This window comes from Chanodichthys erythropterus, chromosome 4 (assembly GCF_024489055.1).
Source record: "Chanodichthys erythropterus isolate Z2021 chromosome 4, ASM2448905v1, whole genome shotgun sequence".
NCBI lineage: Eukaryota > Metazoa > Chordata > Actinopteri > Cypriniformes > Xenocyprididae > Chanodichthys > Chanodichthys erythropterus.
In genome coordinates, this window is record NC_090224.1 from 10,524,981 (window position 1) to 10,542,853 (window position 17,873).

Genomic DNA, 17,873 nt, shown 5'->3' on the forward strand with positions numbered 1-17,873 from the left:
GTCGAGCATTGCTTTATTAGCGAAAATAACCGGATCGGAAACACTGTTTAAAATAGCTCGCAATCCTCCACGGAATTTCACAAACAGGCTTCATCTGGGTTCAAGTGGGTTTGTTCCAAAACCCAAGAACCGAAGAGAGATTTCCAGCTCCCCACACACACACACACACACACACATACACATGCAGTATTTATGCAATAGGTTTTGGGATACAGTCGGATATCCTGTGTGGGTGTTTTACTCTACATCGTTTTGCATACCTAGGCGAAATATATAAACGTTTCACCATACGCCCCCGTGCCTTGCCATTTAATTAGATCCCCGGGGTGCGGATCTGTTTGGCACCGTGTCTGCGTGCAAGCGAAACCGGCTGGGTTTTTTGCTCCCGGAGCCCTGGCCGCGGTCCTCGCGCGAATTCACTTCTGCACCGGCGGCGCGGGAAGAAAATCGAGCCCGCAGTCCAGCTGCTGCTGTTGGGGTAAAGTGTTCTGCAAGACTCGGACAGACGACAATCTAAGCGTTGCAGCCGCCGACAAGCAGAGGTAAATCATTTCGGCTTTTTCCAAGCGGATCTTTGCTCTTGTCAGTGTCATTCGAGACGCCAAGTTCATCGATGCAAATATGAAATGGTCACTGCAATGTCGTCTGACTGGTGATTAATTAACATTATAGACTGTAATTTTTGCAATAACTTACTGTTCATTACATATCTGTCTGTTAATAAGAGGATATTGAGGTAAGATTGCACGTATTGATGATATCACTGAGGTTGGTTGGCGTACAAACAGATTGTTCAAATGACGAATTTTTGCAACTTTGAATCTGCAGCATATCAAATTTATTTATTTATTTTCTTCTAGTAATACTAAGAAATATCGGCCTATTATAAAATACGTATTATATTTTACCTGAAGATTTGTTTTAATTACACCCACAGGAAAGAGAAGTCAAAGATGAGATGTCTTCAAGGTCTCAAATGTTTATCCTACAGCATTGAGATTAAATAGAGAAAAATGCTTAAGTCTCATGCTTTTCAGATTTTCTGAAGAGAAGAAATCTCACATGTGTCACCCTAAGTTTCAGAAGAGATCTCAGAACTGGCAAGATACTGCAATTAAAAGCCAGACATTCAAAGATTTCTCATCAAATTATATGTAAATTCTATGTCAACAAATGGTTATTTGTGTCTATTTTTATTTCTCCTAAAGATTTTTTGGGAAACATCTGAGGCGAAGTTGATACTTTAATGAAACATTACTGAGATCTCCGTTATCTAAGTCTCCTGATTTATGAAGAAGCAACCTCTGAGTAATAAACATTTCCTCTAGGTAGGGTTGTTTATGTGTTGTACTCCGCTGGGACAACCTATCTGCCCCACCTGTGCTGGCTCTTGTTTTGCTGGCAATTTCCCTTAAGTACTAAAGGCCTGCATTTCAGCCTAGTGAGATTTGTGAATAAGAAAGCTGATTATGGTTTGTTTTATTGCATTCAGGTACATTTTGCAGACAAAAATGGTTTGGTGTTTTGTCAGAGCCATTTGTGGACTTGATTTCTAACAGTCATCATTTTGGGATGATTATTAATCCCCCAGTAATGTTTTTTTTTAAAGAAAAAAAAAGCAACTTAAGGGATTAAACATGCCTCAAATGTCTCCTGTGAAGGTTTCTTTCCCCCTTGACACTGACACACACATACACAATGCATGGGTGTGTGTATTAACAGACCCTCAGGCACTGTGTCAGAGTGAATAAGTGGATACACACATTCTTTATTATTGAACCAAATAAGCCACTAGAGATGGACTGTGTGAAAGTGTGTTTGGTTACAAGGTTAGGAAAACACGCTGGCGTCACAGAGCACTTCAGGGTCATGCAAAAACAGCCCTGCCCTTTTATAGTTTATGGCATGTTCTATGTGAGGAAATACCACTGCATGACAGATAAATAATTTTCTGTTGACCTTGTGTTGAAGCATCAGAGATATCAGCAGGATGTTGTAGAGCGCCGCACATGGTACTCTAAAATTCACCCTTGTTCCTGGTCTGAAAATGGACCTGAAATAAGACTTGATTGTGGAGTAATTGGCCCAAAAGTGGCTAATCTTTTTTTTTGTGTGCCATAGACAGAGAGCCTTTCCAAGTGCTGATATGAGCTCGGCAATTTTCTGAAGTGATTCTTGAGAGTATGATTACGCTTGAGATTTAGCTGGGTGAAATTTCAGAACCTGAAGGTGATTTAGTTGATCCTCACCATGATCTCCCCTATTATTTACAAGACCTTCCCCACATCACTTGACCATTCACTATTACCATTGTTAGACCTTTCCTTGTTTCTGATTGCGCTATTTTTCCCATCTATCTTTTTTGCTTTTGTCCCATGGCTCCACCTCCTAGTTTTAACTGAGATTTTCAAGTATGTCTCCTAAACACAGTAAAGCTGAAGGAAGGTGTATTTGAATATTTCTCACTGAATGTCGTCCAGAATGAAATTCAGTCTTCTTGTTTTGATGACTCAGCCTAAGTCAGAGCTCCGCTCTCGTCACAGTCAGAAGGAAGAATTATTTGAGTTTTTGGGTTTTGTTGGGTGTGTTAAGGGTGTTAAAAGCTCTCACTATGTAGAATTTTTTTTCATTTCAAATGGTTTTGCATTTTGAATGCGTTTTTTGAGGTTCATTCAGTATGTTATGTGTGTTGAGATTACACAACCGTTCAAAAGTTCGGGGTCAGTTTTAATGTTTTTGAAAGAAGTCTCTTATGCTCACCAAGGCTGCATTTATTTGATCAAAAATACAGTAAAAACTGTAATATTGTGAAATATTATTACAATTTAGAATAACTGTTTTCTGTTTTAAAATACTTTACAATGTAATTTATTCCTGAAATGGCAAGTCTCCAGTCTTTAGTGTCACATGATCCTTCAGAAATCATGCTAATATGCTGTTTTGGTACTTTCATAAAACATTTCTTATTATTATCACAGCTGAAAACGGTTGTGCTGCTTAATATTTTTGTGAAACTGTGATACATTTTTTTTTTCCAGGATTCTTCAAAAGAAGTTCAAAAGAACAGCATTTATTTGAAATAGTTTTCATTGTCATTTTTGGTCAGTTAATGCATCCTTGCTATGGCCGATATTAGAATTCAATTCTATTTTGTCGAAATAAATAAAAAATAAAACATAAAAAATTGATCATGTAAATATTCAGGAATTTAAGCATCACCACATGATAATTTACAGTATGAAAAATGCATATTAATTTTGAGGTTTGATAAATATTACATTAAACAGTGCTAATATTAAACTATAGTGTTTTTAAAGATGAACATTAAGTGAGCATTAGATTGTGGCAGAGGTAATCTAAATAGGGGACTTAAGGCAAATTAATTAAAAAAAAAGTAAAATATCGGCCAATATTGTGTATCCCAACACGTTAACCTGTCAACATGTCAACCTTACGTGACCCCTCAATGTTTTTTTTAGGCCACTGGTTTGTCTAAAGTTTTAAACATTTGATTATCATGATTTTAAACATATTTCACATTATTTTACAAGTAAAAAAATTACTGAGTGCACCTTAGCGTTTTAACATTCCAGAATGATAATTGTGTTTGTGTAGCGAATGTGAATTAAGTCAGTCTGTATTTGTCCTGGACACGAGTGAATATTAATGTTTAAATTCTGAATGTGTCTGTGTCTCTGATTCCGTCTTTTGCTGCTGAAGTAATTTCTCAAGGGGAGACTAAGCCTCTCTCAGCCTACAGAGCACAAGGGCAAATACGAATAAATATGATAAAATATGGATGAATGCTAATAAAGCAGTGGCCAAGTGTGGCCCTCACTAAAAGGATTATCTGGAAGGGCAGACATTATTACAGGGTCAGCTGCCGGTCTGCCGTGAGAGCAAAGCATGCAAACTTCTGCATCCAGATTACTCATCTCGGTTTTATTTCTTATATAATAACTAAAAGGGGATGAGAGTTCAGGTTTGATTTTTTTTTTTTTTTTTTTGTGGTAGTGAAACCTAGCTCTCTTTTAAACTGATTTGTTGTGCTGAAGGCGAGGGAAGTATCAAATGTAATCCAGCTGTTAGGGTGTGATATGACTGGGTCTCATTACTCTCATTAAACTGAGTGGTTTATTATTAGTGATTAATTCAACCCCCTGGTAAACTGACTTACATCGCCCATCGGTCACTCTTTACAACCCTTTGTTACACTCGTTTTTTCCCTGGTAAGCTCACTCACAGAATATTCAAAGACCAGTGACCACATTGATTTGGTTGTTAAATTAAAATGAGTAATGGAGTTGCCAAAAAAAAAAAATCAAACAAATTGTAGGACTATTTTTCTCTGCACTCCATACACTGTTATGCACAATTTAAACATCCAACGACTTCAAACATGTAACATAGTGTAATACTCCATAAAATGTTGCAATCCTTGCCTGAATACCTTACAAATCTAGCAGTGATTTGACTTTTTCCATTTAGATGCACACTCTAATATCAAATGTTTCCTTTAGCAGGAAATCTAGACTTATGAAAGTATAATCAAAACCGTATGAGTTGGCAATGGAAAAGGGTTCATGATTCATTAAATTAACCCAATACCTTTGTTGAGGATTATGTTCGCGAATACATGTATCGAAAAAGCCACAAAGGCTACCAACCAGTAAAATATGAATTCATGAAAACTATAGGTTGGTTCACCTTGTGGTTCATTGTTGGACAGAATAACAGATTTCCTCTTATGACTGTAAAGAGATGACTCAAAGGATGCTTGGAATAGAAATGAAAAGACAGGAAGAGGGAGGGAGAGAAAGGGACTTTTAAATTTTTTTTTTTTTTTTGGTCTTGTGTGGTAAAAGTCATCTATTCTCCTCCAGTCTGGTTTTCCTAACAATAGCTTTACTGTTTGGCACAGTTGTCTAATTTGCATTTAATTTTTATAATGATTACTTTTATGTTCATCAGTAGAAGTCATTGTGATTTTTTTTTTTTTTAAAGCCAAATTCAACATCTGATTTTCATGATGCACATTTTGTTTTGACGCTGAGAGGGTTGGAAATGGTTTATTTGTGGTTATAAAGAACTGGAATCTGAGGACTGAAAGTAGTTTTTTAAGAAAAAAGTAATTCTATTGGTGATGCTTAAATTGATTGTCCTCCAAAAAATGAAAATTCTTTAATCATTTGCTCACCCTCATGTCATTACAAACCTGTATTTCTTTCTGCCGTCTGCTAAACACAAAAGAACATGTTTTGTAATAATGTTGGTATCCAAATATTTTTGGTTCCCATTGCCTTCTATTGTATTTAATGACCAAACAATAGAAGCCAATGGGAACTGAAGCTGTTTGTATACCAACATTCTTCAAAATATATCCTTTTACGTTACACAGAAGAAAGTCATAGAGAATTGGATTTTTTGGGTAAACTATACCTTTAAGTCAGGTTGGGTAGCAGGTACTTTAGGGGATGCATTCCTCTTTAGTTTCAGCGTCCTCCCTGTTAAATGGCCTTTGTTGCAGTTATCAATGTTTCTGAGAGAACTTAAAAATATGATCTTGAGATATAGGACTGACTTAGTGTGGTAAGTGATTTCATTCCACTGGGAAATGTAACTTTGCAGTGGAGAACCTCATGTAGATTACATGTGTAGTTTGTTCAATTTGAAATCCACAGTTTCCTGTAGTGGTGTGGGAGTGTATCCTGGTAAACCTTACATTGTGAGGACCAGATGCCCCCACAAAGATAGTAATACCAGAAATTTTTGACCTTGTGGGGAGTTTTTTTTTTTTTGGTCCCCATGTGGAAAACAGCCTATCATACTAAATTATGTTTTTTTTTTTTTTTAATGTAAAAATGCAGAAAGTTTTCTGTGAGGGTTGTGTTTAGGAAACCCAACATCTGTGTGTGTGTGATGTCCTGACCACTTTGGGTCATCTTTACTTTAAAGATGTATTGCATCACCACTCGGCAGAATAACAAGCATGCCCACCCAGTGAGTGGGTCAGAAATTGCTGCCAAGACATTTTCCTTTGCCAAAAAAAGTGCTTGGTCTGATTTTTTTTTTTTTATTGCACTGACAAAGATGCCTGGGAACCTCTAATGCAATGACTCCTTCAATAACCTGATTTCAGGTCAATGAAAACATTCCTTACACTTCAAAAGGTACTTGTACATGCTTTTATGTGTGTAACTAGAATTACAGTTTAAGTAATTAAGAGCTGCTGGAATTTGTTACCCAAGTCCAAGTGTGCCTCGGACATGGACTTTTGCTAGCCACTGTTTACATCTATTCAGGTCACTATCCAACTTTTTTCTTTTGATGTATCTCTTGAAGCTTGATGTTGCCCAGAATGTTTTTGGATCACATTGATTCAAATGCTTTTCTGTTGTGTGCATTTTCTTCCAAGCTAATGAGGTCTGTTTACTCCCTGAGCAAAACTGAAGAAGCACAACACTATATTCGCACCAAAAGCAAAGCGCAAAGGCACTTCTTTTAATGCAAAAAAAAAAAAAAAAAAAAAAAATCAATATATAACACACCCACCAAAAATCTCCTACATGTATAAATGCACATTAAACACTTTTACATTTTGTAAAGAATTACTTTTCATGATATCATTAGCTTTTGCTCTGCTTATTTTTTTCTTTTACCATATTTCTTTTTTTATTATTATTAAAATGACTTTTCATTGTACTCAGAGACAAGATTGCTCCACTGACAGATGTCTATCCAGACAAACCATATGCAGACACTTGTTAAGAAAAAATAGTTAAAGAATTAAAATTTCCTGATAATTTACTCACAAACATTTCATCCAAGATGTTCATGTCTTTCTTTCTTCAGTCAAAAAGAAATTAAGGTTTTTGATGAAAACATTCCAGATTTTTCTCCGTATAGTGGACTTCAATGGGGTTCAGTGGGTTGAAGGTCCAAATTGCAGTTTCGGTGCAGCTTCAAAGGGCTCTACATGATCCGAGACGAGGAATAAGGGTCTTATCTTGCGAAACGATTGGTCATTTTCTAAAAAAAAAAAAATTATATACTCTTTAACCAGAAATGCTCGTCTTGCACCGCAGAAATGTCATGTGTGACGGAGGCGGAAGTAGCGTGGGAGGGTGAAAAAATCCATCTCATTTTCTCCTCCAATTTCAAAATCGTCAGAGATTTTTTTTTGTAAAGGGCGTTTGGCTTAATCTTTGCACATTTGCTTTGTAGACACTGGATTGGTACATCCACCTATGTCATGCTTTGTAACATGATTATGTCATGCGTGGCAGATTGCAGAGCAGTGCAAGACAAGCATTTGTGGTTAAAAAGTATACAATTTTTTTAAAGAAAATTACCATTTCGCTAGATAAGACCCTTATTGGGATTGTCTGGGATTGTGTAGAGCCCTTTGAAGCTGCACTGAAACTGCAATTTGGACCTTCAACCCATTGAACCCCACTGGAGTCCACTATATGGAGAAAAATCCTGGAATATTTTCCTCAAAAACCTTAATTTTTCAACATCTTGAATGACATGGGGGTGAGAAAATTATCAGGAAATTTTCATTCAGAAGTGAACTAATCCTTTAAATAAAATAACATATTATTTAGATTTCAAATCTTCAAAGATTTGTAAATATAGACCTTTAAATTCCCAGTGTTAATATAATCAGTTTTATAATTAATGAGAATGAGATTCCAATGGCGTAGCCTGCTTTTTCCACTCTTCTCCTCAGAGAATGATGGAAGCCATTTAAAATATATTGGTCATTTTTCTTTACATTAGATGTTAGGCTACTTGTTACCTTAAAGGAAACAGTATAGATGTAGCTAAAAATGATTTCATGCACACTAGTCTAATGTTCTCAATTATGTATGTTTGTGTCTCCCAGTGTAATGTTTTGGTCGATGCGCGAGTCGCTGTGGGAATGAGACTGCGTGGCAGGGATTTGGAGGATTCCGCTGTCTCCTGGATACCAAGCGTCCTGGGTGTGCAGAGCGTCAGGCTCCGCCTTCGCCTTGATCGCCGTGACGACAGGGGGAGGGGCTTTTGGCAACTGGTTGACCTGGGAGAGGAAGCGCAGAGTGGGCAGCGGATACATGATAGGACACCTCCTACTTGTTCACAAAGTAAGACATTAATTCATTATAACTACAGTTCAAAGGCAGAATCCACAAACATATATAATCCATGCTTGATCCTGAATTGCCAAGCTGCTGTTTAAAATGATAAGAACTTTGTGGATGGCTAGGAGTTATATTAGCGTTTTAGTAGTTATTCTCCCTTATGATGCTGTTTACTCGCATCCTGTTCTTGATTGGAAAAAGGTCAGTTCTATATTGTATAAAATGCTATGCATACAGAGACCAGTTTGTATAATACCTTCATTAATAGGGATTTAGATGGTTCTCCAGCTGGTGAAAAGGACCACAAATATATGATTGGGTACAAGAGGGAAAAAGAATGAAAGACAGATAGAATGGAAGAGTGAGAAGATCCTCTGTTCATTACATTGGACCCTGGGATTCTGCGCTGCTTGGCTCCAAAAAGATTAATGGAGATTAATGTGTCATTCTTAATTATTGCAGTCCCTGTTCTCACGCTGTGTGAAGAAAGACAGATGTTCCTCCGCTTTTTATTATGTTTTTTGCTTTTTTTTGGGGTGAAATAGTATATAGTACTGTACTTGTCTAACACATACACTAATTTTTGGTGGTATTTATTTTTTAGATTTTGATCACATGGTCTTCAGTATCAGGTTTCCCTTGTCTGTTGCTATGGCAACTTGCCATGTATGAAGTAAATAACTTATTGCTGTTGTTTGTAAGGGGAAACACATCAATTTATTTTCTTTCTTTCTTCACAAAACCCCTCCTCTGTGCTGGGCGTTGGCTGGAGGACTTGACAAACAATGCTTGATTATGCTTCTTTTGTAATTTTGATTTGAGTTAGTAGGGGGGTGTGTGTGTGTGTGTGTGTGTGTGCACGTTTTTGTGACACATCAGGACACAAATTTGTATAATGACATGGGTATGACATAGGTATTATAAGGAGAGGGTGACTTATAAAGACATTACCCCATGTCCCCATTTTTCAAAAGGCTTCTAAATCAAACAGAATGAGTTTTTTTGAGAAAGTAAAAATGTTTCCTGTGATTTAGGTGGTTTAGGTGTTGGGTTGGTGTAGGGTGATAGAAAATACGGTTTGTACAGTATAAAAAACATTATGCCTATGGAATGTCCCCACAGTTCACAAAAACAAACGTGTGTGTGAGTTCACATTATATTGCATGTTTTGTGCATGTGTGCAATCAGTGGGAATGTTCCGGGCACGTGACTCTGAAACCAGAAATTGATGATCATTCTTTGCTTGGCTCACCTAGAGCTTTTGTTCCAGTGAAAGCAGCATTTTGTTGATATTTTGTGAACATTATAAAATGCTGTGACAATAGTCTCAAAAGAATAATGTGAAAATTGTGACAATAATGATAGATACTGTAAATAATGATAGAAAATCGTTTATTTCTAATGATCTTCTGGTACTTTTTTTCTGATTTCTCTGACATCATGCATGCCACATTTGTCACGGTGAATTAAAAAATGAAATTCCAAAACCTTTTAGACTAAGGTGTTGTACCATGCTGTCCAGCTTCCTCTCCTTCTCCTCCATTTACAGACACGTACATGAACGTACACTCACACAGTAGTTGTCCGTCATCTGCAGTGTTAATGGGTTTGAGATGATTGAGTCGCCACTAAAGATGAATCCATGACTTTAATTAACTTTTGATTTATTGGCTTCTGTATTCCAGGCATAATTAGAAATTAAATATAGTGATCAGCTGGATGGGTGAATGGCGCCCAGTTCTGCGGCAGGCTGTGAAATAGCTGTCTAAATGTGTTTCAGAGTGCAGTGTCCAATGGGACAACCGTGAGTGTCCCTTTTCTGAGGTTTATATTTCACTGGTTTTCAGCTGATGGGTTCCGGTAATATGCCAAATATAAATACAATATTTAATCTAGTGTTTATGCCAGGTGTTTGTAAATACAAAATTATCTTATGGAAAAAATAGTCTCATTTATTTCCTATCTAGCCTATGTCACATTAATTATTTCATTATGCAATAATGTGCAAATAATGTATTTTAATATTAAAGGGTTAGTTCACCCAAAAATTAAAATTCTGTTATTAATTACTCACTAGGGGTGTTACGGTACACGTATTTGTACCGAACGGTTCACGAGGCAAATTCCAAATAGAAGCGAGCATCCCTAAGTGAGCGTGCGTGCCGTATGTAGCCGTGTGGAATACACTTGGCAAAGGGAGCGGCGTAATTTCCTCATTATCTTCAGCTGGGATGTTCCCGTGACAATGCTGTTTTAACGGCAAAATTCTTTTTTTTTCTTTTTTCTTTTTTTTAACCCGTTGTAAATAAAAAACATACATTTTATATGTTAAAATGTTTTTAAAATATGCTATATAATATATAAAAATTAGTATATATAAAACTTTTAAAAATATAAATTGTATATTTATTTATGCCGGCGCTGCGTTGTCACTGGAACATCCCAGCTGAAGATAATGAGGAAATTACGCAGCTCCCTTTGCCAAGTGTATTCCAAACGGCTACATACTGTACGCACGTGCCCTGCTCACATAGGGATGATCACATAGGGTATAGGGATGATCACTTCCATTTGGAATTTGCCCCATGTACGAATACGTGTAGCGTTACACCCCTAAAACTCACCCTCATGTCATTAGCACAAATGAAGATCTCTTTAATGTCCCTTCATTGACAGCTTACGCAACTACCTCTTTCAAGGCTCAGAAAGGTAGTAAAGACATCATTAAAGTAATCCACGTGGCCCAAGTGGTTTAACCTCAATTTCATGAAGCGATACGAGTTCTTTGTTTTCCCAAAAAGCATAATTTACCACCTTTTTTACAAAATATTCATCTCCAACAGGCGTTCACGCAATGCCTGCTCTCAGGTTAACACAACATGCATGCATTGTGGTGCTCTTGTGAACTCGTTGGAGATTAATATTTTGTAAATGAAGCGGTCAATTGTTTTTATTTGCGTAAAGTACTTGTGTTGCTTCATAAAATTGAGGTTAAACTACTGGAGTCACATTGATGTCTTCTTTACTACCTTTCTTGGGCTTGAAAATGGTAGTTACGTAGGCTGTCAATGGAGGACAGAAAACCCTTAGATTTCATTAAAGGTGCCATCGAACGTTTTTTTACAAGATGTAATATAAGTCTAAGGTGTCCCCTGAATGTGTCTGTGAAGTTTCAGCTCAAATTTCCCCATAGATTTTTTTTTTTTATAATTTTTTTTTTAACTGCCTATTTTGGGGCATCATTAACTATGCACCGATTCAGGGGCTGCTGGCCCTTTAAATCTCATGCTCCCTGCCCATCGAGCTTGTGACTCTATAATACAGTGCATTTACAAAGTTCACACAGCTAATATAACCCTCAAATGGATCTTTACAAGATGTTCGTCATGTATGCTGCATGCATGCGTCGGATCATGCGAGTATAGTGTTTATTTGGGTGTTTATATTTGATTCTGAACGAGTTTGGTAGTACTCCGTGGCTAAAGTTAACATTACACACTGTTGGAGAGATTTATAAAGAATGAAGTTGTTTATGCATTATACAGACTGCAAGTGTTTAAAATTGAAAATAGTGACGGCTTTTGTCTTCGTGAATACAGTAAGAAATGATGGTAACTTTAACCACATTTAACACTACGTTAGCAACATGCTAACGAAACATTTATAAAGACAATTTACAGATATCACTAAAATATCATGATATCATGGATCATGTCAGTTATTATTGCTCCATCTGCCATTTTGCGCTGTTGTTATTGCTTGCTTATCTAGTCTGATGATTCAGCTCTGCACAGATCCACACGTTACTGGCTACCCTTGTCTAATGCCTTTCATAATGTTGGGAACATGAGCTGGCATATGCAAATATTGGGGCATACACCCCAACTGTTACGTGACAGTCTGTGTTATGTTGAGATTCGCCTGTTCTTCTGAGGTCTTTTAAACAAATGAGATTTATATAAGAAGGAGGAAACAATAGAGTTTGAAACTCAGTGTATGTCATTTCCATGTACTGAACTCTTGTTATTCAACTAAGCCAAGATAAATTCAATTTTTAATTCTAGGGCACCTTTAAAAAGATCTTAATTTGTGTTTTGTAGATAAATGAGTCCTACGGGTTTGGAATGACATGAGGGTGGGTAATTAATGACAGAATTTTCACTTTTGTGTGATATACAGTTTTGATGGAATGCTGGATCACTATTTAGTTTTAGTGTTAAATGTGGGTCCTAAGTCAAAACTAGTTGAACCACTGCTTCGATTTGTAAAGAGGCTTTGGTTTTGTGAATAATTTGTGTCAGGCTAGCTGGGTTTCTAGCACAGTTTCCATGAGTTTGCTCATTGTTTTTGGTTTGCATCCTCTTAGTGGCCAGTAAGACGGCTCCCTAGAAACCACTGTCTTTCAGCCATGGGAGCGGATGTGATTTCTGTGATAGCAGCTACAGCTCTGACTGCCAGCAAGACTCTTTAAATCCCGAAGATAACTTTCTTTCTTTCTTTCTTTCTTTCTTTCTTTCTTTCTTTCTTTCTTTCTTTCTTTCTTTCTTTCTTTCTTTCTTTCTTTCTTTCTTTCTTTCTTTCTTTCTTTCTTTCTTTCTTTCTTTCTTTCTTTCTTTCTACCTACATTGGAAAATGTGCTGTTGTCATAGCAACCCACATAGATTATTGATCTTGCTGATGACCCATTTGATTTTGTGTACATGTATTGTAGTTTGAACTTTGCTGGTGCTGTTGTTTCTGTGTTCACGTTTTCATCCATTTGTTGTGTTCAAAACATACGGCTCTTTGTGTTTTAAAGGGCTTGTGGGTAAATATACATGTAAATATTGAAAACATGTTGTTTTTGCACTGTGTTTGTTGCATCTTATAGGCTATTTATTTATTTAGCATTTTGAACATTCTGTGCAATTTTTTTAATGGTACACATGCCAACTATATTTTATGCATTTAACAGACATGCAATATAATCATCTTCTTCTTCTTCTAGTTTCATTTTCATTTAACAGAAAATATGGCATGGTGATGCTGAATTTGAACCATTTTTGTTCCAGTTCTGTTTGTTGGTGTGCATTTGACATTTGTGTGTGTGTGTGTGTGTGTGTGTGTGTGTGTGTGGTGGGACTTGAAAGACAATTGTCTTGACCTTCTGTTGACCTGGAAGCAGTTTATCACATGCAAGTATCCAAGTGGGAGGTCAAGGACAGGTCTGCTTGATGGACGCTAGAAGTCCCAGTTGTGGGGATGCTGCGGGTGTTTGTGTGACGGAAACAAGAAAGTGTACTTTCGTAGTGCTTGTAGTCTTAGTGTAGCAGCAAAGTGCTGATAGAAGGGGCCAAAATGTAATTTATTGCCTCCCTGCTCAATGGTTTAAACCTTTTATGTAAAGACTTTTCCTGAATCTTATTTCACTGTCCAGCTTACATAGTGTCTAATCTTTAGCTTGTGTATCTAACAACATTCTCCTGCACAGAGCAAGTCAGCGGATACATGACTACACTGTCTGTATACTCGCCAGCATGTGATAGTGTGAGTGTGTGTGGTACACGAGCCAGACCCCCCCCCCCCCCATCCGACTCAGGGAGTGTTACACATTCCCAGCGTTCTTCTGAGGGGGGTCGGAAGGGAAGGAGGAAGCCTCTTCCAGCTCTGTACAGTGCTAGGACTCAGTCTGTCAGAGCAGTGTTGGGATTATCCTGTAGTTCCAATCATAACTCCTTCAGTTATCAGGCCAAAATTGGGGGGCTTTATCCAACTGCACCTAGTGAAATCATCTGCTTGGTTTTGTCTGGTTGAATGTGTGCATGTGCGCTCCATGGTTAATGAAGCTATCTTCTCAATGACCTAGTGACAAGTGACTAGCACCACTGCTGATGAGTGAATGTTACGGCAAAGTAAAAACGTATGAAAAAAGTGCTCAGAAGCATTCAGACAGTGCTGTTATGTGCTGTTGGTTCAGTGTTTGTGTTGTTGATAATAGGCAAGTTTAATATTTCCTCTGGTTTGCCTTTCTATATATTGTAGCCTATATGGGTTTTCTGAAGTGATGTTTTTCATTTGCTCTTTTCTTGGATTTTATTGTGCTGTTTGTGTTATAAATTTTTCATAGTAGTCTTCTTACATCGAAACTGCAAAATGGTGGTAGGCCTTCTGTGATTCACAATAAAGCACCTGAATTTTAATAAAAGAGGTTAGAAAAAGTATTGTCCTCCAAGCTTTCATAAAGAGGTTATATTTAAAACTATGGAGTTTGAAGTCCTTTTGTATAAGATTATTAATTAATCTGAAAGGGACATTCAAGAGCTGGATATAGGCTAATATTTATTTATTTGATGATTATTTATTGTTTGTTAGCTCTTAAAACATAAACAAATATTTTGCATCATGAGTTCATAGCTTGTCAATGTCACTAAATAATATAACGCTACATTATTTAAGCTATTAAAATCTGTGCAAAATGTACTGATAATAACAAGGGACTGTAGAACTTTACATAATTAATTTTTTTATTATATAAAATATAATTTCAAACACATAAAGGTACTGTAGGTATACATATTTTTTTGTTGAATATGATAAAATGTTCCCAATTACAGGTTAATTCATGGTTTTTTTTAACAGTATTTTAGATTTCAATTGCATGTTATCTTAAAATATAATAAGATTATTTTTTACCTTATATAGTAAGGCAACTGTGGGCTAGTACTAACATTACATTTACAGTATATTAAAATTAGTTTTTTTTTTTTTTTTTGCAGTGTTGTTGCAGGGTTATTATGTTCATTGTGTCTGCAGAATACAGAAAAAAACTTTCCTTTCCAAATTATGTGACAGAACGCATGCATATTTTGCCATTTTTTTGAAGGTTTTTAAATGTTATATTAATGTCTCACTATTACTAGGCTACCAATTTGTTGTAGTTTAGCCTGTAGATTTAAACCTACAGGGAGAATCTTCAAAATCCGTTTTACACATTTAAAACGTTATTTTGTTTATTGCCCCAAACATTTAACTACTATAAAGGTTTTTTCGTTTTTTTCTTTTGTAAAACAAGTCGCCAGCTCTTTAAAATCATGTAGTTATTATGTAATTTATTAATTATACATATGCACTTAGTAATATTTCTTTTTAAATAAAAAGGAAATCGGAGAAAATAGCTGGTTACATCATAAATAATATTATTTAAAGCGGCTAACAAAATTCAGTCCATTAGCTTTTGGCAGTGGGCATTGCGTTTTGGGAGTCTTGGCTGCTCTAAACGCTGCTGTAGTGTAAATTATTCCGCAGGCTCTGCATCAGCATACGACTATGGCAAAGGGAGGATGTTAGGCGCCCAGTTGCCATGACGACAGAAAGGGGACGATGTAGCGACTGCGGAGCGCGCGGTGGTATCGAGAGCGCGCGGTGGAGGCTCTCAGGGCTGGCGGGGGTTTCAGAAGCGGCCGGTGTGTGAAGCGACAGAGGCACGGAAGCGCGTTTGATACGCTGTTCTTGACATTGCTGATAACGAATCCGCTCCAGAGCTGAGTGGTCGGTGAGTGTTCATACATTGAAAATATATTTGCGTGCCACTGATTTTGCGGTGAGATTAGGGGATAAGGAAGTCAGACCGCGCGCGCAGTGCAACACGGCTCGTAAACATGAACACGCACATGAGGAACGGTGCTCTATTTTTGACGCTCTATTTTTAATGGCGCGCTCTATCTCTCAGGCTGCTTTCTGAACGGTTTGCCGTGCACCGGTTCATAAATTCATCGGAATTAGAATGGATTTATGCAGCTCTGTAGGAAACACATCACAGTGCTTGAGAAATAGATTAATGTAATTACGCATGGCCTGGCAGATGCATGGGAGAGAGCGCAGGTGAGCGGAAATAATCTGTTTAGAAAGTGCATAGGAAAATAACTTGGAATTAGGGTCGTTCCTATTCATCTTGTAGACAAATAGTAATTATTAAACCAAGCAATTTCTTTATGTTTCAGCATAATATATCACATGACATGTTACCTGATGCTTTGGGCAAATAACTTTGTATTCTTACTATTCGTCATTTAGTCTTATGAATGTTTATCTGGAAAAGCAGATGTAGATTCATGTCTTTTTTTCTTATCATTTCTGCTTTTACAGCTGAGCTTCTAACTGTCTATTGTCTGTGCACACTACAGCGAATGCACTTCACGCATTGCATGGCATATTTACTGCTCCCCTTTAAAATTTAATATGAAAGTAGTGTGTTCTGTGTATTCAATTACAGAAGATTATAATGTAACATGATAGATATGAAATAACATTAAAATAAAGTAAAATGAACAATAATTAATCAACCTAATTTATTATTATTATTATTATGTTGTATTTATGAGATAAAAAATGTGTCTTACTAGTTTTTTTTTTTTTTTTTGTCTAAGAAATCATAATTAAATCCTAATAATTTAATTTCATCTTAAAAAGGTCTAGGTTCTACAGAGTTCCAGGGAATACTTAGTTAAAAAGGAAGGATGAGAGAGGAGGAGAGCAGGGGAAGCCGTCTGTCAGGGCTGATCTTGAGGCCAGGCGCCACAGCTGGAGGGGGAGGGGATGAGAGTGAATGAGGGCTGGGGGAGGGGGACTGACTGACTGACTGACTGAGAGAGAGAGAGAGAGAGAGAGAGAGAGAGTTGGAAGAGCACAGGATAGAGAAGATGCTTTTATGTGGCACAGTGTCTGTTTCTTTCACACTCTGCACAGTGTAAGCCACCTCACAGCTTCACCACCAAGCTTTTGTTCTTCAAATAATTCCTCAATTTAATTGAATTTCATATTTGTATGGTTTGAGAATGTTTTTTTTTTTTCTTCTGCTATTTATCCAATAAATATAAAAGTTCCTTTGTGTAATTATGGTCAGACTGTGTTATATTTTTTTGCATTGTTTATTTATTTATACTAGTGATGTTTCCAAGAACTGCAGCTAGTTTGCAACTTTTAGTGCTGTTATTTTTGCTTTCTCAAAATGAATATGTTAAAGCTGTAATTGACTGTAATTTGAATTCAGACAGTTTTGGTTTTGGTTGGTTTGGTGTTTATTTTTTGTGAATTAAGTTAAATGGAAATTGCAGGGTTCCCATGGTCATGGTAAACCTGTAAATATCAGGGAATCTTTCTAGACTAAATTTTTTTTTTGAAATTAATGTATTATTTCCTAATTATGCCCATTTCTAAACTATTTAGCAGCTATGATTACTATATTTTATTTTCTTGTTCTATTTTTATTTATTAATTGCTGTATTTTTGCTCAGTTCTAAATCTTCATCAGCTAAAATTGCTATACATAAGAAAGTAGTGGGCAATACAAGGTAACTACATGGGTTAAGGTTAGGTTTAGGGGTAGGTTCAGGGTAGGTACCTATTTACTAACCAGTTATTGTAATTACTGTAATAAGTATATAGTATGTGCGGAACAGGACTGTAAAATAAAATGCTGCCATTTTTTTTTTCTCTTACTATTTTTATTTATTAATTTGTATACTTCTGAATTTTCATCAGCTATAATTGCTATATTATATTTTTTTTTCTTTCAGATTACTAAAATTATCCAGTAATCACGAATGACTGACGAATGAAAAGTCATGGAAATTCATTGGTCGAAAGGTCTGGGAACCCACAATTTCTTACTGACTACACAGATTTGTGTGTGTGCGTGTTGTAATTGGTGGGTGCATTGGCGAGTTACATGATGAATTGATGGTTGGGAATTACAAAAGTTGTGGTTTGCGT

At 36.6% G+C, this 17,873-nt stretch overlaps 1 protein-coding gene across 6 annotated transcripts in view; it reads left to right on the forward strand.

The window, feature by feature from the left end:
• The first annotated feature begins 281 nt into the window (after positions 1 to 281).
• Positions 282 to 17,873, forward strand: part of scml4 (Scm polycomb group protein like 4) — a 33,158-nt gene continuing 15,566 nt past the window's right edge. For 2 of the 6 annotated variants that reach the window (XM_067383082.1, XM_067383083.1), the window contains exons 1-2: positions 282 to 542; positions 7,889 to 8,126. In XM_067383082.1, the coding sequence (XP_067239183.1) occupies positions 7,925 to 8,126 (202 nt within the window). In that variant the 5' untranslated portion in view covers positions 282 to 542; positions 7,889 to 7,924. Of the gene's footprint in view, positions 543 to 7,888; positions 8,127 to 15,533; positions 15,655 to 15,864; positions 15,984 to 17,677; positions 17,748 to 17,873 lie in introns of those variants that run through there. The other 4 variants (XM_067383084.1, XM_067383085.1, XM_067383086.1 and 1 more) reach the window with 4 other exon arrangements.